Consider the following 24,616-nt stretch of genomic DNA (forward strand, 5'->3'; position numbering starts at 1 on the left):
GGGCTAAGCCCTGGGCATGCTGGGAAATGGAGTCCGGCGTATAAACCACGCTCTGGGTGGGGCTTAAAGTAGGAGTGGGATCTGATTTCTGGTGCTTGCCGGCGGGGGTGGGGGATGGAGTTCGGGGTCCTGGGCACGCGGGGAAACAGAGCCCTAGACCCAGGCCATGCTTTTCATGTAATCTAAAATACCTGTCATTGCCGGCGGGTGGAGTCTTCAGGGGCGAACTTGGTTCTGGGTGTCGGGGCCTGCGGACGAATGGAGTCCACATTCTGAGCACGCTGGGGGAGAGTGTCCTAGGAGAGTATGCTGGGAAATGAAGTCCGTGGGGTGGAAGCCGGGGCTGGGGGCCAAGTTGGGAAGGGGCTTCTGGAATTCCTGGCCAACTGAAAGGTGTAGTTTGCTGAGTTAGGGTACGTTGGGAATGGAGTCGGATTCCAGGTGCATGGAAATGAGGAGCAGAGATTCTGTGTGAGGGAGAGCCTGAGTCAGCCGCGCCTCTACACCTGCTCCTGCCTGCACCCGGGGTCTTCTGCCCCTTCAGCCTTGACACCTGGATGGTGGGGGCAGTGGTGAGCCTTGGCTAAGGCCCGTCCCGATGGTCAGGGTCTTCCCCCAACAGATTTTTTCCCCAGTCTTGGCCCATGAGTACGAATCATTGGTCCACCCTTGTCACAATTGTGGGGCAGCCTTGCTGGCGGAAACATTAAGATCTCGGGCCCCTGAGTGCCTCTTTGTTGATGAGATACAGAAAAGTTTCCCAGGGAGCACCTAATATGTACTAGGCCCTGTGCTGGGCACAGGGGCTGGGGAGAGTGCACAAAGCAGATGAGGCTCCTAGAAGGGTGTACAGCTTGGCAAGCAAGATGTTTGAAAAATACAAAGAAAAAGTGTGATGTCACAAGCTGACACATACAGTGAGGAAAACAAAAGAAGGCCTTGATGGAGTGTGACAGAGGGAGGGAGGTTTTTCTGGGGACAGTGAGCTGGGACTTGACAAATGAGATAGGGCGTGGCCTTGAAGAGAATGAGGAAGGCCCCCGCACATAGGGTTTTGTGGTTTTGAAGCACTTCAAGGAGGATAGTGAGCAAGGGGAAGGGATGGGGGGAAGGGGCAGGTCATGTAGGAGCTGGGAGCCCCAGAAGGTCGTTTAAGCTTATTCAGAATGTTTGGGGAAGCAGCTGGAGGGGAGGAGGCAGTGAGAGGTCCAGGTAAGAGGCGGGGGAGAAGCTAGGAAGCAACAGATGGGTCAAAAATATATTTGTTTCTGACTAGTTTTGTGTTCAAGTCCTTTCAGTGGACAGAAGCACCGAGGCCCGTCCGCGCAGGCCCGGTGGCGTGCTTGTAGGATTATGCAATGGATCCTGTTGCGATTAAGTCCCAAATTGAAGGTCAGATGGCTAGGTCTTACCAAGACGGGACAGGGTGAGGCTGTGGGTCCAGGCCTGAGGCCTTGACCTATGCTGTGGTGTCACGAAGCCTCAGTTAGGTGGGGCGGGATTTCTGGGGAGGAGGAGCAGGTCCACCTCTCCAGATGCAGGATGCACTGCAAATCTCCCTCACTGGGGTCCCAGCAGGCTCGGGACTAGGCGTCCCCCCTCACTCGGAGCTTACCAACCCGGCCAGCAACCTGGCAACGGTGGCCGTCCTGCCAGTGTGTGCTGAGGTGCCCATGGTGGCCTTCACTCTGGAGCTGCAGCATGCTCTGCAAGCCATCGGTCAGTGGCGGGGGGTGGGGGTGAGAACAGGCCACTGGTCTGTGTGGGGGGGGTCATGCAGGGCGTGTGTGGGTGGGGCGGTGGCCAGTGGGGTGGGGTGGGGGTGTTGTGGGTCAGGCCCCCAGTTCTCTTGACCTGGGTGTCTGACTCTCCATCGTCACCCATCCTCAGGTCCCACGCTCCTCCTCAACAGCGACATCATCCGGGCCCGCCTAGGGGCTTCTGCTCTCGACAGGTCTGTGTTCGGAGTTTGAGGAGGTGGGGGATAGACTTGCAGCCTAGAACGCCTTCAGATCGGGTTGAGTTCTGGGTGGTGGACCAAGAAGCATGTGCCCCTTCAGTCAGTGGGAGAGCATGGGTAGAATCGCCCCTGAGGGCGTGGACATGTGGGGGCCTGGGTGTCTAGGTTCCTCTCCTCCCAGGAATGCAGCTACATGGTTTCTAGGAGGTGTGGGACCCATGACCAACCCCCAGGATGACTTAGCCCTACCCCTATCCCAGCATCCAAGAGTTCCGGCTGTCAGGGTGGCTGGCCCAGCAGGAGGACGCGCACCGCATCGTACTCTACCAGACTGACGCATCGCTGACACCCTGGACCGTCCGCTGCCTGCGCCAGGCCGACTGCATCCTCATCGTGGGCCTGGGCGACCAGGAGCCCACGCTCGGCCAGGTGCGGAGACCGTGCATGGTGACCCGCCCCCCACCTCCCGACCCTGTCCCCTGCCGTCCAGTGCCTGCATCTGGCCCCGTGCACCCTCACCGTGGGGTTAGGCAAGCAGGGACGCAAGCTCGGCCAGGTGTGGAGGGTGGGGAGGAAATGACCGAGGATGCGAGGATGCCTGACTTTCACCCCTGTTTCCCCACAGCTGGAGCAGATGCTGGAGAACACAGCGGTGCGTGCCCTCAAGCAGCTGGTGCTGCTGCACCGGGAGGAGGGCCCCGGCCCCGCGCGCACGGTGGAGTGGCTCAACATGCGCAGCTGGTGCTCGGGGCACCTGCACCTGCGCTGTCCGCGCCGCCTCTTCTCTCGCCGCAGCCCTGCCAAGCTGGTGAGCGCCGCGCCTGCAGGGGCCCCCCGCAGGGAGCGCTGGCCTCTAGGGCCTTTCCGGGGCGGGGCGGGCTGAGAGACCTGTGGGGGCAGGAGCGGTGGTGTGGAGGCCCAGACACCGCCTCCTGCACCCCCATCCTCATGCGTCTCGTCTCTGCCCCGCCCCCACCCATGCCGCATCCCAGCACGAACTCTACGAGAAGGTTTTCTCCAGGCGCGCGGACCGGCACAGCGACTTCTCCCGCCTGGCGCGGGTTCTCACCGGCAACACCATTGCCCTCGTGCTGGGCGGGGGCGGGGCCAGGTGAGGGGCGGTGCTTGTCCCACGGGCTCGCCCTGAGAGGAGGGATTAGGGTGCCTGAGGGGCGGAGCTTATTCCCCAGGAGCGGTCCTGCAGGGGTGGGGCTGGCACCTGTTCCTTGCCTGTGGGGGAGGTGGGAGAAGAGGAGCTCCGGGGGGCGGGGCCTGGGGGATCTCCAGTGGGTCCGTGGGTTTTCTCTCCCTTGCAGGGGCTGCTCACACATCGGCGTGCTGAAGGCGTTGGAGGAGGCAGGAGTCCCTGTCGACCTGGTGGGCGGCACCTCCATCGGCTCCTTCATCGGGGCCCTGTACGCGGAGGAGCGAAGCGCCAGTCGCACGAAGCAGCGGGCCCGGGAGTGGGCTAAGGTGTGTATGGAGGGGGGCGCCTACCGCAGGAGCACCCTGAATCCTGATCCCAGAGGGGCTCCTGGGCTTTTTCTGCCCTTTTCCTGACTTCATCTGTAATCCCTTCCTGGACGCGAATGACAAAACCTCCAGGACCTTGCTGACCTCTTGTGACCTCCTGGTTAGTGACCCTAGTCCCCAGCTCCCCGCTGGAGCAATCAGGACCCTTAGTGACCACCTCGTTAGTGGCGTGACCACCTCGTTACTGGCACGACCATCTCGTTAGTGGCGCCAAGGGACTCCCGTTCGACCCCAGCTAGCCTCCTTGCCCCTAGAGCATGACGTCGGTGATGGAGCCGGTGCTGGACCTCACATACCCCGTCACGTCCATGTTCACTGGGTCGGCCTTCAATCGCAGCATCCACCGGGTCTTCCAGGACAAGCAGATTGAGGTGTGCCCTCTGCCCTCACCTGCCCTGTCCCCGCTGCTCCCCACAGGAGTCCCCACTCCTCTCCCAGCTCGGTCCCTGTGCCCATAGGACCTGTGGCTGCCATACTTCAACGTGACCACGGACATCACTGCCTCGGCCATGCGTGTCCACAAAGATGGTGGGTGCCCTCAGCTGGCCCCACAACGACCTCTGCAGTTGTGTGGGGAGGGGGTGCAGGGAGGGCAGCCGAGCACCTGGGACATTGTTAACATGAGTGACCGTCCACCCTGGCCTGATTGATGAACACTAACCATCACCCACTAATGCCCCAGAGGCCCCAGGTATGTCTCTCCTCAGGGGTGGGAGGCTGGGGGATGAGTCAGGCGCCTCACCCCCTCACGCCGTCCCCGCAGGCTGCGTGTGGCGTTACGTCCGGGCCAGTGCCTCCTACTGCCCCTACCTGCCCCCGCTCTGCGACCCCAAGGACGGGCACCTGCTGGTGGACGGGTGCTATGTCAACAACGTGCCAGGTCAGCGAGCCCACCGGGCTGGCCGGGCCTCTGAGCATGTCTGAGCGTGTCTGTGCGTGTTTGTGTCTGTGTGTCCCGCTGGGCAGGCTCCCTGTGGCGGTACGTCCGCGCCAGCATGACGCTCTCGGGCTACCTGCCGCCGCTCTGCGACCCGAAGGATGGGCACCTCCTCATGGACGGCGGCTACATCAACAACCTCCCAGGCAAGTGGCTGCCCGCTCACCCACACGCATGAACACGTGCAGGCGCACACACGGACGGGTGCACAGCGGACACGCGCACACACAGCAGCAGATACGTGGGCGTGCCCGAGGACAGGCGTGTGTGGAGCTGGAAAGTGCACCCATGTACTATGTTCAGCATGGACTGACACATATAGACACACGTGCGCACACGGAAGGGACACGCAGGCACAGCGGGACACCCGTCTGGGTTCACACCAGCCACGCCCGTGCTCACACGTTCTCGCTGCTCACAGTGCGGGTGGCGTACTCACGCATGCACGTGGCCCATGAAATTAGGCCCGTGTCTTTGCACACCAGTCTGTCCACATACACACTGCGCGCTGCCTCCGATGCGCACAAGTGTACGCACACAGATGGCGGGCACCTGCGCGTCCGAGGGGAGCTTTCAGATGAGCAGGGGCCGGCGGTGCCACTGAGAATTCCGCGAGCCCGGAAGCGAGCACACACAAGTGGGCACACGTGCTAGCTGCACATCCACTCTCAGCCCCGGAGGCCGGAAAGCAGCCAACGGCAGCAAATCCAGCCACACTCTGTCGTTGTCGTGTACACCTTGTCTCGTGGCTGCCTTTGTGCCGCAGTGGCAAAGTCAGGTAGTTGTAAGAGAGGAAGTTATTTTCTCTCCAGCCGCTTTGAGAAAAAGTTTGCGAAGTCCTGCCGTGTGTGCTCTGTGCACACGCTAACAGACACACACACGTGTGCAGATCCCCAGGCGGACAGTGCTGATCTACACACACGTGGACTGAAATGCACTCAGGCCCAGGTGTGTGTTTAGAGCTGTGGACACGCAGACACGAGACACACACAGATACAGAGATGCGCGCAGGCGCACGGATGTGGGAGCATGTTCCTAGACACACAGATAAGCTCATGAGGGACTCGTGCAAAGTCTGCTGGAGACTCAGGTATCTTCCTGGGCTGGGCCTGGCTATAGGACCCTGTCCCCATCCCCTCAGGCTCTCCCAGACCCACTCAGGGACCCTCTGTGGGACACACGGACACGCAAACACAGACCCACAGGCACACCACCCTCCTCACGGGGCTGTCACCTACCCTTCACGCCTCTGTCCTATTTCCTTGAATCTCCTTGTTCTTGGTCATCAGACGGTCATCCCCGTCTCAGCCCCAAATTTCCCCCCAGATTCTCCCGTATCTCTGATACCACTTTCTCCCCAGCAAATCTCTGTTGCTGTCTCTGCTTCCCTGCATTTCTCTCCTTTGTGGCTTGACTTCCATGCCTATCCGTGTCTGTTTTCTTGCTGCTTGGGCTCCCTGCCTCTCTGACTCTGTCCTCCTGTGTCTCTGTTTCCTGGTATCTTTACGGCTCTTTGTCTTTCCACAGCACTCCCCTCCACGCCTCTGTCCCCCCATGTGTCTGACCTGGTGTCTTTTTTTCCCAGCAACTTTGTCCCTTTGCCTCCATCTCCTCCATCCCTCTAGCCCCAGTTCCCCAGACTTAAAAGCTCCGCCGTCGGACCCCCCCTCCTCAGCATCATGGGCATCGATGTCTGTGCCCTTTGCATACCAGCATGTTGTTTGCATGGGGTTTTTGTGTGACCATTTGCATGATGGTGTTTTTGGGACTGGGTTGAATGTCCCTGCCCTGGGCCCTGGTGGGGAGCTGCCTGCTGACCGCCACCGGCCCTACAGCGGACATCGCCCGCAGTATGGGTGCCAAGACGGTCATTGCCATCGATGTGGGAAGCCAGGATGAGACAGACCTCAGCACCTACGGAGACAGCCTGTCTGGCTGGTGGCTGCTGTGGAAGCGGCTAAACCCCTGGGCAGACAAGATCAAGGTTCCAGACATGGCCGAGATCCAGTCTCGCCTGGCCTACGTGTCCTGCGTGCGGCAGCTGGAGGTTGTTAAGTCCAGCTCCTACTGCGAGTACCTGCGCCCACCCATCGACTGCTTCAAGACCATGGACTTCGGGAAGTTCGACCAGATCTATGTGAGCGGGTGGGAGTGGCCTGGTGCCCGTATGGTGGGCTGGCAAAGCTTTATTACCTAAAGCCCAGGGCGACCTGAGGGAAAGGATGGTAGGGCTCCATTCCCAAATGGGATCCTTGAGGAACAGAGTGGTAATTGATTTGTGATGTCTGCAGTGAGTGTGTCCAGGGAATGTGGCTGTGCATGTGCCATGTAAGAACTGAGTTTCCCACAGTGTGCCAGCTGCACTGCCTGAAGCACGTTAGAGGTCTCTAATGCCATTTCTGCACTGGTGGGAATGCGAACAGGCGATCAATTAGCCATGTCTGCCTCAAGCATGGGAGCCGTGGGGGAGCCCTGCGTGGCATAGCTGCTGATCTGAAAAATGCGTCTTAGCCCACGGCCGCTGAAATTGATTGGGAGCTGAGTGTGCCGTGATGGATTAGTGATGTCTGTCAAGGCTTGGGAGATGGGGATGTCTGCAGATGTATTGTGTATTTGCAGCCCTTGAAATAAGCTGACACACCATCATCTCATGCCAGTTGGTACTTGGCGCACTGTATGGGGCTGAGGGGGAAGGACTGTAGAGAGATTGATGGGACACAGGATGAGGAATATGGGGACAAGTGTGCTACATGCAGCTGGCTTGGAAATGAGTTGAGTCTCAGACGCCAGCTCCCCCAGAGCGTCACGCTCTTGAGAGGCCAAGGAAGGGTCCACAGAATGGAGATAAGCAGAGAAGGGGAGGCAGAGAACACATTAGGGAGGGGGGCTTGCAGGCACGGCTCCAGCCTCCTCCCTTCCCGCAGGATGTGGGCTACCAATACGGGAAGGCTGTGTTTGGTGGCTGGAGTCGGGGCGACATCATTGAAAAGATGCTCACGGACCGGCGATCTGCCGACCTTAACGAGAGCCGCCGCGCAGACGTAAGCCTGTGACCTCCCTCAATGGGGCCACTCTTAACCATAGAGATTCTCCCAGCCTGGCTGAGGCACCCCCAAAACTCAGATGATTTAGTTGGATTTAGTTGAGCCCCTCAGACCAGAGAGCTCCCCATTGGCTCTCTGGGGCCCCCGAGACACCACAGCCCGACACTCCGGGACCCCGCAGACGCCCCGAGAGCCTCACCTACACCACTCCGCAGGTGTTGGCCTTCCCCAGCTCTGGCTTCACTGACTTGGCGGAGATCGTGTCGCGGATTGAACCCCCTACGAGCTACGTTTCTGACGGCTGTGCTGATGGTGAGGGGCCAGGGGCACCCTCCAGGGGTGGGGGGCGGAGCTGGGCCTGGGATCTGTGGGATATGGCTGGAGACGTCAGGCCAGCCCGCACCCCCTCACTTCACGCTGCTCCCTGATTCCAGGGGAGGAGTCGGACTGCCTGACGGAGTATGAGGAGGACGCAGGCCCTGACTGCTCACGGGACGAGGGGGGCTCTCCTGAGGGCGCGAGTCCCAGCACTGCCTCTGAGATGGTGAGAGTGGGTGGCCCTGGCCCTCCACAGGGTGGGGGTGACACGGCTGAGGCATGCACGAGCACTAGTGTCCCGTGATGTGTGCATGTGGCGCTCCTGTCCCTGCAGGAGGAGGAGAAGTCCATTCTCCGGCACCGGCGCTGTCTGCCCCTGGACCCTCCCAGCTCAGCTGCAGATGCCTGAGGACCTCAAGAGGGGTCCCCCTGGGGCTGGGTCGGGGCTGAGCCCTGTGGGGGTGGCTCACTCCTTCTCTGCCTGCTGCTATGCCTGTGACCCTCCTGGGTCCCCCTTGAACCCCAGCCCCCGGGGCCCACACACTGGACTGCCCTGCCCCCAAGGGGAGGGGCCGCACTGCACTGATGGCCATGATCAGTCACTCCCAATAAACCTTCCTCTTTTGGAAGCGGCCTTGTGTCGTCTTTGGGTTTGGGGAGCACCTCGCCCCACCTTCCATGACTAGGATGGCCGGAATTGGGGCCGAAACAGCCTTGAGCTTTTCACGGTACCCACGTGCCATGCCCAGCCTCAGGCCCAGCTAGCTTACCCCACTGTGAGTGCTCTCTCAGAATTCCCCTATAGGCCTACTCAGTGCTGGCTTCAGACCACAGGACCTCTGAATGCCATGTGCACCCCCTGGGCATCACAGATTTTTGGGTGCCCACTCTGGCACCCCTCATTTCCCTTACTAGGTTCCCACAGCCTTTGCGCTCAGTAGGCCGGACCTACTGTGTGCAGGTGCTTTGTGTTTTCTATACGGTCCTGCTGTGTGCAGCACAGAGCCTGGTTCCTAGAGGACACTGCATATGCGCAGGCTTGAGGACTTTCACAGGCTCCTGGGCTTTGGCCCTACTGTGTGTTCGGCTGTGGGCACACAGAATGAGTCAGTCTCTACGGTGTGCCGAGACCGGTCCCCGAGGGTTCTCATTCACTGTGTTGGTGTGTCCAGACTGTGGAACCAAACCGCCTGGTGTGAAACCCAGTCTTGCTTCTTACTGGTGGCCTCTGGCTTGTTACTGAAACTCTCTGAGCTTCCCTTGCTTCACTTGGGGAGTGGGGATGTGGGTCGGATGTTACTGTTCCAGCCTGGGCCCGGCTCCTGGCCAGTGCCCCTACTGTGTGCTGCAGGCCTCTTGGGGCCCCTGGGCGCTGCCTTTACCACATGCTGTTGTGTGTAAAGTTCACCGGCACTAAATACACACACATTGGTGTGTGGCCATCCGCCATCCATCTCTAGAACTTTCTCATCTGAAACTGAAACTCTGTGCCAATTAAACACAAACTCCCCACCCCCTCCCCCAGCCCCAGCTGCTACCATCTCCTCTCTGTCTTTGTGGATGTGACTCCTCCAGGGACCTCCTGGGAGCGGAGTCCTCGGGTATTGGAGCTTTCGCGACTGGCTTCGTTCACTAAGTGTGACGCTCTCAAGGTTCGTCCGTGTTGTAGCAGGTGTCCCCACGATATTCCACGGTATGGATGGGCCACATTGTTTATTCATTTGTCCGCCAGTGGACACTGGGGTCGCTTCCACCTCTTGGCCGTTGTGGGTGATGGCTGCTGTGAACACGGCTGTGTACATACCCGGTTAGGAGTCCCCGCTTTCACTTCCTCTGGGTGTGAACCCAGCAGTGGAATTGCTGGGCCGTAGGTCGTTCCAAGTTGAACTTTGTGAGGAATTATCACTCTTCTTCACAGTGGCTACACCACTTTACCTCTCACCAACAGTGCACCAGCTTTGGAAGGCTTTTGAGTGGAGAACAGTCAGATCTGTGTTTCCAGAAGGGGCAGATTACAGGGGACCGAGGAGAGATGATGAGGCCTGGGTTGGGGCAGCAGACACAGGGATGGTAAGGAGAGGACAACGGCCAAGAGATACAAGAAAATTCTTCAGAACCCTGAGGCTGATGTGCAGTGGGGGGCTAGGGGCAGGGGTCACCAAGAGGACGAAGGCACCTTGGTTGGCATAGGTGACCAGGGAGGGGTATCTATACCGAGATGGGGTGTAGGGAAGGGAGTAGGACAAGCGGACGATGCTGGGCTCTGTTTTGACCATGTTCAGTCTGAGGAGCTTCAGGGACCATTCGGGGAAAGATGGCCGGGGCTCTGGACATTTGAGGTGGGAACTTAAAAGAGATTTGTACCAGGAACCTGTCGGGAGGCCCCAGGACAGTGGTGGAGAATGATGCCATGGAGATGGGTGATGTTGTCCAGAGAGGCCGTGCTGGGCAAGAACAGCCCTGGGGCGCACGCATGTCCTGTTTCTAGACGCTTACCTGAAGCTCCCCTCCTCGCCTTGCAGTAGCCCCGAACCAGCACCCTAACTGTGAGTCTGTGGGCTTGGAGAGCCCACTACTCTTCAAGGCGGACTCAGGGTAAGCTGGAGGTGGGCTGGAGCTTCCCACAGTCCCCAGGCATATCGCTTTGCTGTGGCCGCCGTAACCCAGTGCCACAGGCTGCAGGGGCTTCAACAACAGACCTCGATTTCTCAGTTCTGGAGTCTTAGAAGTCAAAGGTCAAGGTGTCGGCAGGGCCAGTTCCTTCTAAAGCCCCTCTCCTTGGCTTGCAGATGGCCATCTTCCCCCCGTGGCCTCACACGGTCTTCCCTCTGTGCCTGTGTTGTAATCTCCTCATCTTCTACAGACGTCAATCATGTTGGATCAGGACCCACCCTAATGACCTCATTTTAACTTAATTACCTCTGTAGAGACGCCATCTCCAAATACAGTCACATGCTGGGGACCCGGGTTGTCTTAGTTCGGGCTGCGATAACAAAGTGCCTTAGACTGAGCGGCTCGTACACAACAGAAGTTTATTTCTCACACTGGTGCAAGCTGGAAGTCTGAGATCAAGGTGCCAACATGGCGGGGTTGTGGGGAAGGCCTCTTCTGGGTTTCAGTGCCGACTTCTTGTACCCTCACTTGGCAGAGAGAGGGTGAGAGAGGTCTCTGGGGTTTCTGTTACAAGGGCACTCGCTAATCCCACTAATAAGGACTGCAGCCTCGTGACTAATTACCTCCCAGAAGCCCCATCCGATACCATGACATTGGGGGCTGGGATTTCAACATGTGAATTGAAGCAGGGGACACAAACCTTCAGTCCTTGCGTGAGGATTAGAATGTCAGCGTATGAACTGGGATGGCAGGGACATAGTCCAGTCCATAACAGCAGGGAAGATATTTCCAGCATGGTGAGGCAGTGTAGAGCACAGGCCTAGGGTCAGACCACCTGATTCAAATGCCCAGTTGTTCCAATTCCAATTCCTGGATTCTGTGAAGGAAAGAGCCATCTTTTCTGGACTTTGGCTCCCGTATGATTTTCCTACTGCTTCTGTCACTAATCACCACAAACCTGCTGCTTCAACAACACACATTATTTTACAGTTCCGGAGGCCAGAAGTTCGGAATGGGTCTCTCTGAGCTAAAATCCAGGTGTCTGTAGGGCTGCATTTCTTCTTGAAGCCCTAGAGGAGAATCTGTTATCTTGCCTTTCTGGCTTTTAGAGTACCTGCAGTCTTTGTCGTGTGGCCCCATTCCCCACTTTTGAAGCCAGTGGTGGCCGGCTGTATCTTTCTTACACTGCATCACTCTGACCTCTGCTTCCATCATCCTCTCCTTCCCTGACATTGACCCTCCTGCCTCCCCCCTGCAGAGACCCCTGTGATGACATTGGGCTCACATGGGTCATCCAAGATCATCTCAAGATCCTCAATGTAATCACTTCTGCAAAGGCCCTTTGGCCATGTAAGGGGACATGTTCACAGGTTCTGGGGACTAGGATGTGTGCATGTTTGAGGGAGGTGGGCGTTATTTTGCCCAAGTACATGGACTGAGCCAATAGGAGACCCTCAATAATATAGTCATTTTTTTAAAGCATTTATTTTATTTTTTAATTTTTTAAAGATTTTATTTGAGAGAGAGAGAGAGAGAGAGAGATAGCATGAACAGGGGGAGCAGCAGAGGGAGAGGGAGAAGCAGACTCCCTGCTGAGCAGGGAGCCCGACATGGGGATCGATCCCAGGATCCTGGATCATGACCTGAGCTGAAGGCAGACGATCAACTGACTGAGCCATCCAGGCACCCCTATATTTATTTACTTTAGAGACAGAGAGAAAATGAGCATGAGTAGCAGAGGGAGAGAGGAGAGAATCTCAAGCAGACTCCATGCTGAGCGCAGAGCCCAGCATGGGGTTGAGCTCACCAGCCTGAGATCAGGACCTGATCCAAAACCAAGAGTAGGAAGCTTAACTGACTGCACCACCCAGGCGCCTCTACTCATTTTTGATGCTCTATTCATATCTGGAACACCAGCGTCTCGAGGGTAGGAAACTTCATCTCTTGTGCCCCATTGTTGAATCGGTGGCTTCTCCCTTCTGGGAACTGGGTCTCAGAATGTCAGCACCATGGACAGTGGGAGCGCTGTCCCAGGTGCTGCCAAGGCCCCCTAGCTGCCTTCCCCTCCTAGTGCTCCCCCAGAAGATCTCTAGGTTTTGAGGGGCACATTAAGCTGAAAATTCAGTCCCAGTTTGCCCCTTGTTGACATCTCACCCTAGTGGCCTTCCCCACTTCTTTTTCTCAACCTCTCCACGGATTCCTGCCTTGAAGCCCTTTGTTCTTTTCTCTTTACTCCTTGTGTAGCTGAGTAAGTCTATTCTCAAATAGCACCTCTTCAGATTGTCCTAAGCTAGTGTCTAAAGTAGCTTCCCCACCCCCACCTGCCCCGTTTCCTTGCTTTTAAATCACGATCTCTATACCCACGGTCGTTTTACTTGTTTATTTAGTTGTTTATATCCATCTGTATGAGACATGCTTGAATGTCAGTTCCATCACTGGAGAAACCTTGTAGAGAAGAGCTCCTGGCTCATAGTAGCTGCTCAATAAATGATTGTTGAATGAACTCAAGCTCTGAAGATAAATCAGAGATATTTGAGATGTCTCCCACTCTCTAGGAATCTTGGAAGCCCACCCAGGAACCACATAATTTCCCCCTCCCTTTAAGCAAAGATGGACACTACCAGCAGCAATGACAATAACAATGATTTTATGGAGAAATTGCTGTATATCAGGCCTTGTGTTGATGCAGGTATGTTCTCTTTGAATTCTCACAGTTCTATGGAGGACATACTGTTATCATCCCATTTTATAGGAGAGAAAACCGAGGCCCTTGAGGGGGTTAAGTTACACAGTTGTTAAGAGATGGAGCCAGGATTCATAGTCATAAGCTTACTCATTACCCAGTGCTATTTCCCCGGGAGTGGACTTGTGAGATGTCCATTGTAGGCTGTAGTCCTGGGGGCAGCACTTAATCCTCAAGAAAGAAGTGCTCCATGGACTTAGAAGGAGACCCTGATCACAAGAGCCTACCTCTAAGGTGCCCCCAGGTCTCTCCAACTTATACTGGCATCACCCTTTCCTACCTTCTCTCACTGATCCTGGGCAGGTTGGGACCCCTGGCACCATGAAGCCAGAATGGAGCCAGTTATGGGCTAGATTGTGCCCCCCCCCCATTTATATGTTGAAATCATAAACCCCGGGACCACAGAATGTGACTCTATTTAGAAATAAGGTTTTTAAAGAGGCAGGTAAGTCAAAATTAATCTAACTGGCATCCTTTTAAAAGGGGGAAATTTGGACACTAAGATACACAGAGGAAAGATAATGTGAGGACACAGGGAAAACATCATCTACAAGGCCAGGGAATGCCTGCGGCCCAGAAGCTGAAAGAGGCATGGAACAGAGTCTTCTTTACAAAGCTCAGAGGAATCAACCCTGTTGACACCTTGATCTCTGACTTCTCGCCTCCAGAACTGGAGACAAGAAATTCCTGTTCTTTAAACCACCTTTTCTTTGGTCCTTTGTTATGGAAGCCCTACTAAACTAATATAAAGCCCTTGGCTGGACCCAGGTACTAAGATGTGGTTGGTTGGTGTATCAGTCAGGATAAATCAGATTATGCTGCTGTAACAAAGGACTCCAAAGTCTTGGGGGCCTAAAACTCTACAAAATTAATTCTTTGCCCTCAAGATGTATCTGTTGTAGATCGTCTAGGGAGTCTTTCCCACGTGCCTCGCTCCTCAACCCAGGTGATGAAACAGCCACTATCTGGAATGTTTCAGAGCACTGTAGCAGAGGAAAGAAATCTCTGGGGTACTCTGCGTGGCAATTAAGTACTCTGGCCTAGAAATGACACAGCATTCTTCTCACTGCTCATTAGCCAGAACAAGTCATGTGGTTATACTCAACCATGAGAGGCCAGGAAGGAGCAGCCCTACCCTGCACCCAAAAGAGAGAGGATTGGAAATATTTGGTGAACATCACTCATCATTTAACAGAATTAGTTGGGCTTCCACTGGAGCCTCTTGGGCTGTCCAGGCTACTTCTCTCTGGTTCTAGAGCTCAAGGCGCAGCTAATGCTAAGAAATCTTGGGGTTCCGGTGAAGGCCTGGGTTCTGGGTCAGGGGGCCTGCCCTGCAGCTCACAGGAGCTGATGGAGAGGAGTGGGATCAGAGGAGACTGACGGAGCCAGGGTTACAAGGGGCTTTGCTTTACGTGTTTCTGGCCAGGTCTGTGAAAACAACCACAAATGGGTCAGACCCCAGGACATCTGGAAAGCTGGGTAAAGGGTCTCTCCTATATTGAATGGTCTCCTAGGTATCTCTCCCTCCCCTAAATGAAAACAGACGTCCACAAAAATTTGTATGCAAAGGTTCATAGCAGCATTACTCATAATAGCTAATCAAATACCCATCAACTGATGAACGAACAAACTGTTACAGCCACACAATGGAATATTATTTGGCCACAAAAAGGAGTGAAGTATTGCCACATGATACAATGTGGACGAAACTTGGAAGCATTATGCTGAATGAAAGAATGTATTAATGTGATGACTTGATATATATATGCATTGTGAAAGGATCCCCCATTGAGTCACCTAACATGTCCCTCACCTCACATATTTATCCCCTCTCTCTCTCTCTCTCTCTCTGTGAGTACATTGAAGTTCTATTCTTAGCAAATGTCAGGAATACAACACAGTGTTATCAACTGTGGTCATCATGTTATAGATCAGATCCCCAGACCTTATTCATCTTATAACTGAAAGTTTGTGCCCTTTTACCAACCTTTCCCTATTTCTCCATCTCCCAGCCCCTGGCAACCAGTTTCCTAGTCTCTGTTTCTATGAAGTCAACTTTTTGCCCCCAGATTCCACATGTAAGTGATCCCCTACAGTGTTTATCTTTCTTTGTCTGACTTATTTCGCTGAGAATAATGTCCTGCAGTGTCATTCATGTTGTTGCAAATGACAGCAATTCTTTGTTTCTAAAGGCCAAATAATATTCCCTTGTATATATACCCTACCTCTTCTTTTTTTTTTTTTTTTTAAGATTTTATTTATTTGACAGAGACAGAGACAGCCAGCGAGAGAGGGAACACAAGCAGGGGGAGTGGGAGAGGAAGAAGCAGGCCCACAGCAGAGGAGCCTGATGTGGGGCTCGATCCCAGAACGCCGGGATCACGCCCTGAGCCGAAGGCAGACGCCCAACCGCTGTGCCACCCAGGCGCCCCACCCTACCTCTTCTTTATCCATTCATCCATCAACGGGCACTTGGAACGTTTCCATACCTTGGATATTGTGACTAATGCTGCAGTGAACATGGGGGTGCAGCTATCTCTTCAAGATAGTGATTTCCTGTTCTTTGGATATATACCTAGAAGTGGAGCTGTTGGGTTGTATGGTAGTTTTATTTTTAGTTTTTTTGAGGACCCTCCATACTGTTTTCCATAGCGGCTGCACCAATTTACATTCCTGCCAAAGTGCACAAGGATTCCCTTTTCTCCACATCCTGTGATGGAAATGTTTCTAGTCGATAGTGGTGATGGTTGCACAACTCTGTGAACACATGAAAGCCCACTGAATTGTACACTTTCCATGGGCGAATTGCATGGCATGTGAATTAGATCCACAGATTCGAGTGGGAACCTGTGGGGACGGAAGATTTAGGGTGATTCAAAACAGGGACCTGGATTATCTCAGAGTTGGGGGAGAGTCTGCCCCTCGCCAGCCAAGTAACTCCCTTTTCTCACCTCGGTCTTTTACATAATTTTAGTCCCTGACTCAGTCCCTTATAGGAGGGGACACACACACACACACACACACACACACCCCTTTCCTGGATAAGCTGCTTCTTTCTCTGCCACCAGAGGACGAGGGGACACACACACACACACACACACACACCCCTTTCCTGGATAAGCTGCTTCTTTCTCTGCCACCAGGGGACGAGGGGACACACACACACACACCCCTTTCCTGGACACACACACACACACACACACCCCTTTCCTGGAGACACACACACACACACACACACACACACACACACACACGCCCCTTTCCTGGGTCAGCTGCTTCTTTCTCTGCCACCAGGGGGCGATCCTGCCGTGATATTTGGGTGTCTGGCCCCAGACCTGAAGATGCCGGGCGTGGAGCTTTCTTCTGTGGACTGAGGGAGCCTTAAGTGTGGGCAGCAGTTGGCTAACTCCTTGCTTTCTTTATGGTAAACAACGTGTCCTGGGGAGGGGGTGCTTTTTCTCATTATAAAATGATTACTGGTGTGTTTAAAATAGATAAAGCATAAAAATAAAGGTAATATATGTTCATTTGGAAATAAATATTCATCATACATGGTCATTAGAACATTCAGAAAATACAGAATATTAAAAAAGGAAAGTAAGGGGCGCCTGGGTGGCTCAGTCGTTAAGCGTCTGCCTTCGGCTCAGGGCGTGTTCTGGGATAGAGCCCCACATGGGGCTCCTCAACTGGGAGCCTGCTTCTTCCTCTCCCACTCCCCCTGCTTGTGTTCCCTCTCACTGGCTGTCTCTCTCTGTCAAATAAATAAATAAAATCTTAAAAAAAAAAAAAAGGAAAGTTTAAGTCGTCCACATTCCACTCCCTAGACACAAACACTGCTAATATTTTCTTCTCTTCCCAGTTTGTTACTCTAAGTTCAGTTTATTCTTTTTAATTTTTAAATTTTTTAAAACAGATTTTATTTATTTATTTATTTATTTATTTATTTATTTGACAGCAGGAGAGAGAGTACAAGCAGTGGGAGCAGCAGAGGGAGAGGGAGAAGCAGACTCCCCACTGAGCAGGGATCCTGACCGGGGGCTCAATCCCAGGACCCTGAGGTCATGACCTGAGCTAAAGGCAGACACTTAACCGACTGAGCCACCCAGGCATCCCTCTATGTTCAGTTTAAATGACCCGGTTTTGCTTTTATTGAAACTCAGAGCTGTGAAAGAAAAGATGGACAGATTTGATGACATGAACACATGTCACCATGAACGAAGACAAAAGACCAACCAAAGCAACAGCCTGGAAGGGAATGTTTGCAATATGGAGGCAAAGTGCAGGTAATTGCTAATGTTTACTGAGTGCTTACTGCTCGCTGGGCACTGTTCCAAGTGCTTTCTAGGTACAAAATAATTTAATCCTCAACCCTATGATATAGATACCATTATTATCTTTACAAATGAGAACGAGAGGCACAGAGAGATTAAGCGACTTGCCCAAGATCACACAGCAAAGCCTGATTCAGAGCAGCTTGGCCCCAGGGTCCATACTCCTAACCTTACATCAGTGTGCCTTCTTATATAGTCCAGGTTGGCACCCAGGCTATGTAAACAGGCTCGACATAGGGGCGTCCGCACCCAGGCTATGTAAACAGGCTCGACATAGGGGCGCCCGCATGGCTCAGTTGGTTAAGCGTCTGTCTTCGGCTCAGGGCATGATCCCAGGTACTGGGATCGAGCCCTCTGTCCTGGTATCGAGCCCTGTGTCGGGCCCCCTGCTCAACGGCGAGCCTGCTTCTCCCTCTCCCTCTGCTCCTCCCCTCCCTGCTTGTGCTCTCTCTCACTCTCTCTCTCTCTCTCTCTCTCTCTCTCGAATAAATAGTCTTAAAAACAAAAACAAATAGGCTAGACATATAAAGACCAAATGAATAAATAACAACAACGTATTTAGTCTCATTAGTAATGGGACAAATGTTAATTCTTATTCTTTCATTTAGCAAATGTTAAAAATATCAAAAACATCCAGTCTTTTGGAGAATTGGATGAATAATGAGTGTCGCCACACTGTTGGGCAGGGGAAGTGTAAATCGTTGAAACTTTTTGGGGAGGGATTTGGCTATGGTGGAACAAAATACTTAAAGCACCTAACCTTTGACCCGGCCGCTCTCCATCCAACAACCGAGCCCGTAAATACATGTGCCTAACGATGTCTGCTCCTCACAACCTGGCTTGCAATGATGCCATTGCTTGTAAAAGTGAAACATGGCAAACAGTCTCCACGACTGACAATAGGGGCATAGTTTGACAAAGTAGGGCATGGCATGCTATGGGAACTCTCGGTAGCCATTAAAGAGTGAGACAGACCTATATTCACTGACATGGAAAAAATCCCTCCATACCTTGCTCCATGGGAAAAAAAAAACCCCACATAACATTGAGTACGGTATGAGTGCATTTATGTTGGAGAACGCGAATGGACACAACTATGTATCAGACACCTTGGAAGTCTCTTCCACACAATTGACAATTCTTAGGAAGAAGAGGCAGGGTGAGAGTGTAAGGGGGAATTTCTATATATATATATTTTTTTTACTTTTCTGTTATTTGAGCCTTTTACAATAAGATTGTATTATTTCGATGATTTTTTTAAAGCCCCAGAATATATCTTGTTAAATATTCTTTTAAAGCTTGACACCTCCCCCTCTCCCCTGCCCCCATGGCTGCATAATTACTTAACTTGCCCTTTCCTGCTGGGTTGTTTGCAACTTTCCCCTGTTATACAGGAAACTGGGATGCATATCCCTGTATGTTAATCTCTGTGCCTCTGTGATGAATTCCTTCTGCTACTCCCAGTTCCTCAGTGAAGAAATGAACGAATAAGCACCTATTTATTCTCTGCTTGCGTTCTTACAAGAATATCTCAGATGTAGAAATACTTGACAAGTTGCCCTGGAAAAGGTGGTACACACCCCTGGGAATGGATGCAAAGTCTTGCCTCCTAGAACACTTGAAAACGCCAGGCAGGATTGCAATTTTTAAATATCTATGAATGCGATTGAAAACAGAGTGGCTCACATCCATACAGTGATATCATGTGCCAGGTTCCATTCTAAGTGTTTCAATGTAATGGGTTTTTTTTTTTCAATGTAGTGTTTTAATTTATTGTGTGTAATGATCCTACTTTGCTCTTCACTTTATAAGCAGACTGAGGCACAGAATGATGAAGTGAGTCAGTCAATGGTCTGACTTTTTAAATAAGAAGCCCAGAGGGGTGCCTGGCTGACTCCATCAGTTAAGTGTCTGCCTTTGGCTCAGGTCATGATCCTGGGGTCCTGGGATTGGGGGAGGGGTCCTGGGATCCAGCCCTGCCTTGGGCTCCCTGCTCAGCGGGGAGCCTGCTTCTCCCTCTTCCTCTGTCCCTCCCCCCAGCTCATGCACAGTCTCTCTCAAACTCTAGGTGGAATGGTTTGAGACTCTGATTTCATGACCTGACATCAATGTGTTCTTAACTTTTTTCTAAGATTGTATTTTTAAGTAATCTCTACACCCAACTTGGGGCTCAAACCTACAACCCTAAGATCAAGAGTTGCATGCTCTACAGACTGAGCCAGTCAGCCACCCCCTTAACTTTTTTCATAAAGGGTCAGTTGGTAAATATTTTTGGCTTTGCAGGTGATGCAGTCTGTGTCGTGACTACCCAACCCCGCCATCATAACTCAAAAGCACTCAGACAGCATGTAAATCAGTAGGCATGGCTGTGCTCCAATAGAACTTTACTGATGGACACATAAATTTTTTTTTTTTTTCAGGGAGGCCTGGGTGGCTCAGTCAGTTAAGAGTCTGCCTTTGGCTCAGGTCATGATCCCGGGGTCCTGGGATCCAGTCTCACATGGGGCTCCTTGCTCAACAGGGAGCTTCCTTCTCCCTCTGCCTGCTACTCCCTCTGCTTGAGCTCACTCTCTCTCTCTCTCTGACAAATAAGTAAATAAAATCTTAAAAAGAAAAAGAAAAAGAAAAAAAATTTAAAGTATGGATTGAACTCACGACCCTGAGATCAAGACCTGAGCTGAGATCAAGAGTCAGGTGCTTAACAAACTGAGCCACCCAGGCACCCTTTGAAATTTTGAATTTCATATAATTTTCAGTTATTGTCAAATATTCTTCCTTTGATTTTTTAAAAAGATTTTATTTATTTATTTGACAGAGAGAGAGAGAGAGCATAAGCAGGGGGAGCAGCAGAAGGAGAGGGAGAAGCAAGACCCCCATTGAGCAGGGAGCCTGATGCAGGGCTCCATCCCAGGACCCTGGGATCATGACCTGAGCCAAAGGCAGACACTCAACAGCCTGAGCCACCCAGGTGCCCCTCTTCCCTTAATTTTTTTTAAAGGTTTTATTTATTTATTTATTTGACGGAGAGAGAGACAGCCAGCGAGAGAGGGAACACAAGCAGGGGGAGTGGGAGAGGGAGAAGCAGGCTCCCAGCAGAGGAGCCTGATGTGGGGCTCCATCCAGAATGCCAGGATCACGCCCTGAGCCGAAGGCAGACACCTAATGACTGAGCCACCCAGGCGCCCCAACCTGTTTTTTTTTTTTTCTTTTAATTCGTGTAGATTATCGTGTTTACCTTTTCTTTCCAACCTGTGCTTTTTTATTTCTTTTCTTGCCTTTTTACATTGGCCATGACTTCTGATACAATGTTGAATAGAGGCCGTGAAAGCAGACACATTTGTCTTGTTCCCAATCTTGGGGTAAAACATCCCAGCATTCACTATTAAGTATATTGTTTTAGCTATAAGTTTTCATAGATGCTTTCTAATACATAGAGGAAATCTTCTATTCCTAGTTTGCTGAGAGTTTTTCCAATATCATGAATCTGTGTTGATTTTTGTCAAATGAGTTTTCTACATCTATTAAGATGATGACTCTCATCTGATTTTTCTTTTCTAATCTCTTGGTATGGCAACTTGGATTGATTGATTTTCAAATGCTGAATCCACCTTGCATTCCTCAGATAAACGACCACATGATCATGATGTGTTTTCCTTTTTATAAATTGCTGGACTCTGTTTGCTAATATTTTGTTAGGGATTATTTGTGTCCATATTCATGGAAGATATTGGTCTGTGGTTTTTTTTTTTTTCCTTGTAATGTCCATATCTGGTTATGGTATCAGGATAATACAACCCTTATAGAATGAATTGGGAAGTGCACCCTCCTATTTTCTGGAAGAATTTGTGTAGAATCAGTATTATTTCTTTCTTATATTTTGTAGGATTCACCAAGGAAGCCATCTGGGCATGGAGTTTTCTTTGTGGGAAGGTTTTAAATCACAAATTCCATTTTTAAATAGAGAACTGTTTAGGTCGCCCATTTTTTTTTAAGTAAGCTTTTGTAGTCTTGCATTTTATGGGATTTGTCTATTCCATGTAAGTTCTCATATTTATCGACATAAAGTTGCTCATAAAATTCCCTCATTATCTTTTTAATGTCTGAAGGACCTCTAGTGATCCCCCCACTTTTATTCCACTGTGCGAGTGCTTTTCAAGCCTCTGCGTCTGTCACATTTCCTATTGTCCCATTGGCCAAAAGAAGTCACAAGGTTAAGCCCTGACTCAGTGTGGGAGGGGATCCCCCAGGTGGGTGGAGACAAGCAGATGTGAACAAATTGGGAGCCATTACTTCAACAATCTGCCATACACGCTACCTCCTTGTGGAAAGTTTCTGCCCCTAAGGAACAGATTTGTTCATATTACTTGCTTAGTGATTTTGTGTGACCTTTTATTTATACAAGTATAACAAGAGTATTGAACATTCATTAAGACCACCTTACTGCATGGTCTACCTGTCTACAATTCCTCCTACATCTCTTTCTCCCAGAGCACTCATCACAGCTGTAATTAAATAATTGTGTCTTTAGCTGTTCAGTGTCCATGCTCCCACTCAAATATAAGCTCCATGAGGACAGAGACCGTGTCTGTCTATCTAGGTTGAATCCCCGGCTCCGAGCACATAGTAGGTGCTCTATTAATTCATGTGTTTGAAATGAAAACCTGTAATCTACAAGCTACTCCACACCTTGGCAATTATCTTCACGTCTAGGATACATCCTTTGATAGGAAAATTGAGAAATGAGGTGGGGAGTCTATGAAACGGACTCCACAAGCATGAACTGAGTGCCTACTGCATGCACGTAGGATCTGCTAGAAGACTAGATCTGGGGCCGGCAGAGCTGGAAGGGGCAGTGAGCTCCCTTCTCATGGAAAGAATCAAAGACAGGTAGTACAAAAGGAGATGGAGATGCCATAGAGGGGGCTTGTTTTAGCTTTGGGGAAGGTTTGGACTAGACAGTGTTTACAGTTCCTTTTGTTTCCAATACCCTACAATTCCACACCAGGGATTGAGTTCGAGGGAAAGATAGGATATGGAAAAAGGAACAGAAAAGGAGGACTCCAGGAGGTGGAAGGATGGGGTTGCGGGGAAGAACAGTTTCAGAGAACAGCAGGAGAAAGTCGTGGAGGGTGCTTGGAGATGCAGAGAGGTTTCAGAGGGAAGATTTTAGGTGAAGTTTCCACTCCCTCTCATCTCACTTCTTTGACTCCTTCCTTTGTACCTCCCACATGCACCCTTGAAACTGCTCTCCTCAAGGTCACTGTTGAACACTGTGTTCCTGTTTCTACTGTGAGGGCTCAGTCCTTATCTCACAGACCCTCCAGTTCAGCCCCAAACTCTGGGGAGCACTCCCACTTTCTAGAAACCCGTGCCCTCTTTGGTTTTCCTCTCCAGGCTCCTTTGTCAGCCTGTGTCTCCTTTTCCATGGGGCTTCAATTTCCGACTTCCCCACGGGCACCCCCAGGTTCTGGCCATGGCTCTTGAGGGGCTCCTGAGCATCATAGGACCCAAAGTTTATATGTGATTTTCCTTTTCCAGCATGTCCTTTAGCTGTGCCTTCAGGGTTGGCAGGGGCCAGGGGGCACAGCGATGAGCTTAGAGGATAATACGGAACCTTCATCTGTGTTGAGTCCCCACAGGCTTCACCAATGCCAGAAGAGCAGCCAGAACCCCGTCCTCTCTCCACTTCTCCCTCCCACCTCCATCCCCTATAATCACATCGGTCTTCAGGTTTTATATCTGCAGAGTCACTGCCTCACATCTGTTTGCCCAAAGACATTGTCCTACCAGAGGGAGGGAAAAGAGAGATGAAGTGGACAGAACATTTCTTCCCATCAAGGACAATGCAAAGGACAGAGGCATGCTTGAGATAATCTCTCTCCCTTGACCTGCATCAGGACAGACTGTGTGCGTGAATGTGTGTGTGAGCACGTGCGTGTGTGTGTGAATGTGTGTGTGTGTGTATGTACAGATATCTGTGTTCATGAGTGCAATTGTGTGGGTATCATTCGGTATATTTGTAAGTTTCCAAGTATGTATCTGTGGATATTTGTTTAATATTTATTCATGTGTCCCTTTCTGTGTGTGTGTTTATTATAGACTGTTTTAAAAAACAGTTTTAGGTTTGTGGCAAAAGTGAGCAGAAAATATGGAGTTCCCATACACCCCCTGCCATCACAAAATCACAGCTTCCCCCACTATCAACATCGCCCCAGTGGGAGACATTTGTTACAATCAATGAACCCACACTGACACGTTGTCATCACTCAGAGGCCGTAGTTTGTATCAGGGTTCAGTCTTGGTGTCGTACATTCTGTGGGTTTTGACAAATGTGTAGTGACGTGTACACATAATTACAGTCTCATACTGAGTATTTTCACTGCCCTGAAACTCCTCTGTGCGCCACCGATTCATGCCGACCGCCCCCACAAACCCCTGGCAGTTGCTGATCCTTTTACTGCCTGCATGGTTTCACCTTTTCCAGAAGGTCCTAGAGCTGGGATCATACTGTCCGGAGCCTTCTCAGATCAGCCTCCTTCACTCACTAATAAGCATGTGAGATTCTTCCACGTCTTTTCGTGGTTTGAAAGTTCATTCTTTTTAAGAGCTTTATGATATCCCAGTGTCTGAATAGACCACAGTTTATGTATCCAGTCACCTACTGGAGGACATCTTGGAGGCTCCCAAGTCCCATTGTCCTTTTGTGTGAGAGAGGCAAGGAGCCATGAAGGAGAGCAGACGTTCACGATCTTGTGATGAGTGCCCATCATGATGAGTGATGCCTCATGTGCCCATTGAAAGTACGGTATTCCCAGAACCACCCATGTGATTATAGGGGATGGGGGTGGAGGGAGAGGTGGCGAGAGAGGGGGGCTCAGGCTGTTCTGACATTGCCCCCCTGGGAATGCTGTACATTTAAATGGGCACATGGGGCATCACTCATCCACGATGTGTACAAGATCGTGAACTTCCACTCTCCTTCATGGCCCTATGGGACCTGAAACTCAACCTGTCCGAGACGAAACTCATCACCCTCCCCTCCCTCGCCCAACCCGGCCCCTCATCTCACGTTCCCATCTCAGCACATGACACCACCATCTACCCAGTTGCGAAAGGCATCAGCAATCCGTGCATCTT

At 51.6% G+C, this 24,616-nt stretch overlaps 1 protein-coding gene across 9 annotated transcripts in view; it reads left to right on the forward strand.

Moving 5' to 3' along the window:
* Positions 1-23,852, forward strand: part of PNPLA6 (patatin like phospholipase domain containing 6) — a 36,322-nt gene extending 12,470 nt beyond the window's left edge. For 3 of the 9 annotated variants that reach the window (XM_040629399.1, XM_040629400.1, XM_040629395.1), the window contains 14 exons: positions 1,576-1,719; positions 1,891-1,954; positions 2,221-2,389; positions 2,586-2,768; positions 2,953-3,071; positions 3,277-3,433; positions 3,748-3,864; positions 3,952-4,021; positions 4,460-4,576; positions 6,266-6,567; positions 7,355-7,471; positions 7,690-7,786; positions 7,909-8,018; positions 8,127-8,421. In XM_040629399.1, coding sequence (XP_040485333.1) covers positions 1,576-1,719; positions 1,891-1,954; positions 2,221-2,389; positions 2,586-2,768; positions 2,953-3,071; positions 3,277-3,433; positions 3,748-3,864; positions 3,952-4,021; positions 4,460-4,576; positions 6,266-6,567; positions 7,355-7,471; positions 7,690-7,786; positions 7,909-8,018; positions 8,127-8,201 — 1,841 coding nt within the window. In that variant the 3' untranslated portion in view covers positions 8,202-8,421. Of the gene's footprint in view, positions 1-1,575; positions 1,720-1,890; positions 1,955-2,220; positions 2,390-2,585; positions 2,769-2,952; positions 3,072-3,276; positions 3,434-3,747; positions 3,865-3,951; positions 4,022-4,459; positions 4,577-6,265; positions 6,568-7,354; positions 7,472-7,689; positions 7,787-7,908; positions 8,019-8,126; positions 8,422-16,442; positions 16,676-17,308; positions 17,432-21,362 lie in introns of those variants that run through there. The other 6 variants (XM_040629401.1, XM_040629396.1, XR_005834640.1 and 3 more) reach the window with 5 other exon arrangements.
* The last annotated feature ends 764 nt before the right edge of the window (positions 23,853-24,616 follow it).

The sequence above is a fragment of the Ursus maritimus genome, unplaced genomic scaffold (assembly GCF_017311325.1).
Source record: "Ursus maritimus isolate PB19 unplaced genomic scaffold, ASM1731132v1 scaffold_14, whole genome shotgun sequence".
Lineage (NCBI taxonomy): Eukaryota > Metazoa > Chordata > Mammalia > Carnivora > Ursidae > Ursus > Ursus maritimus.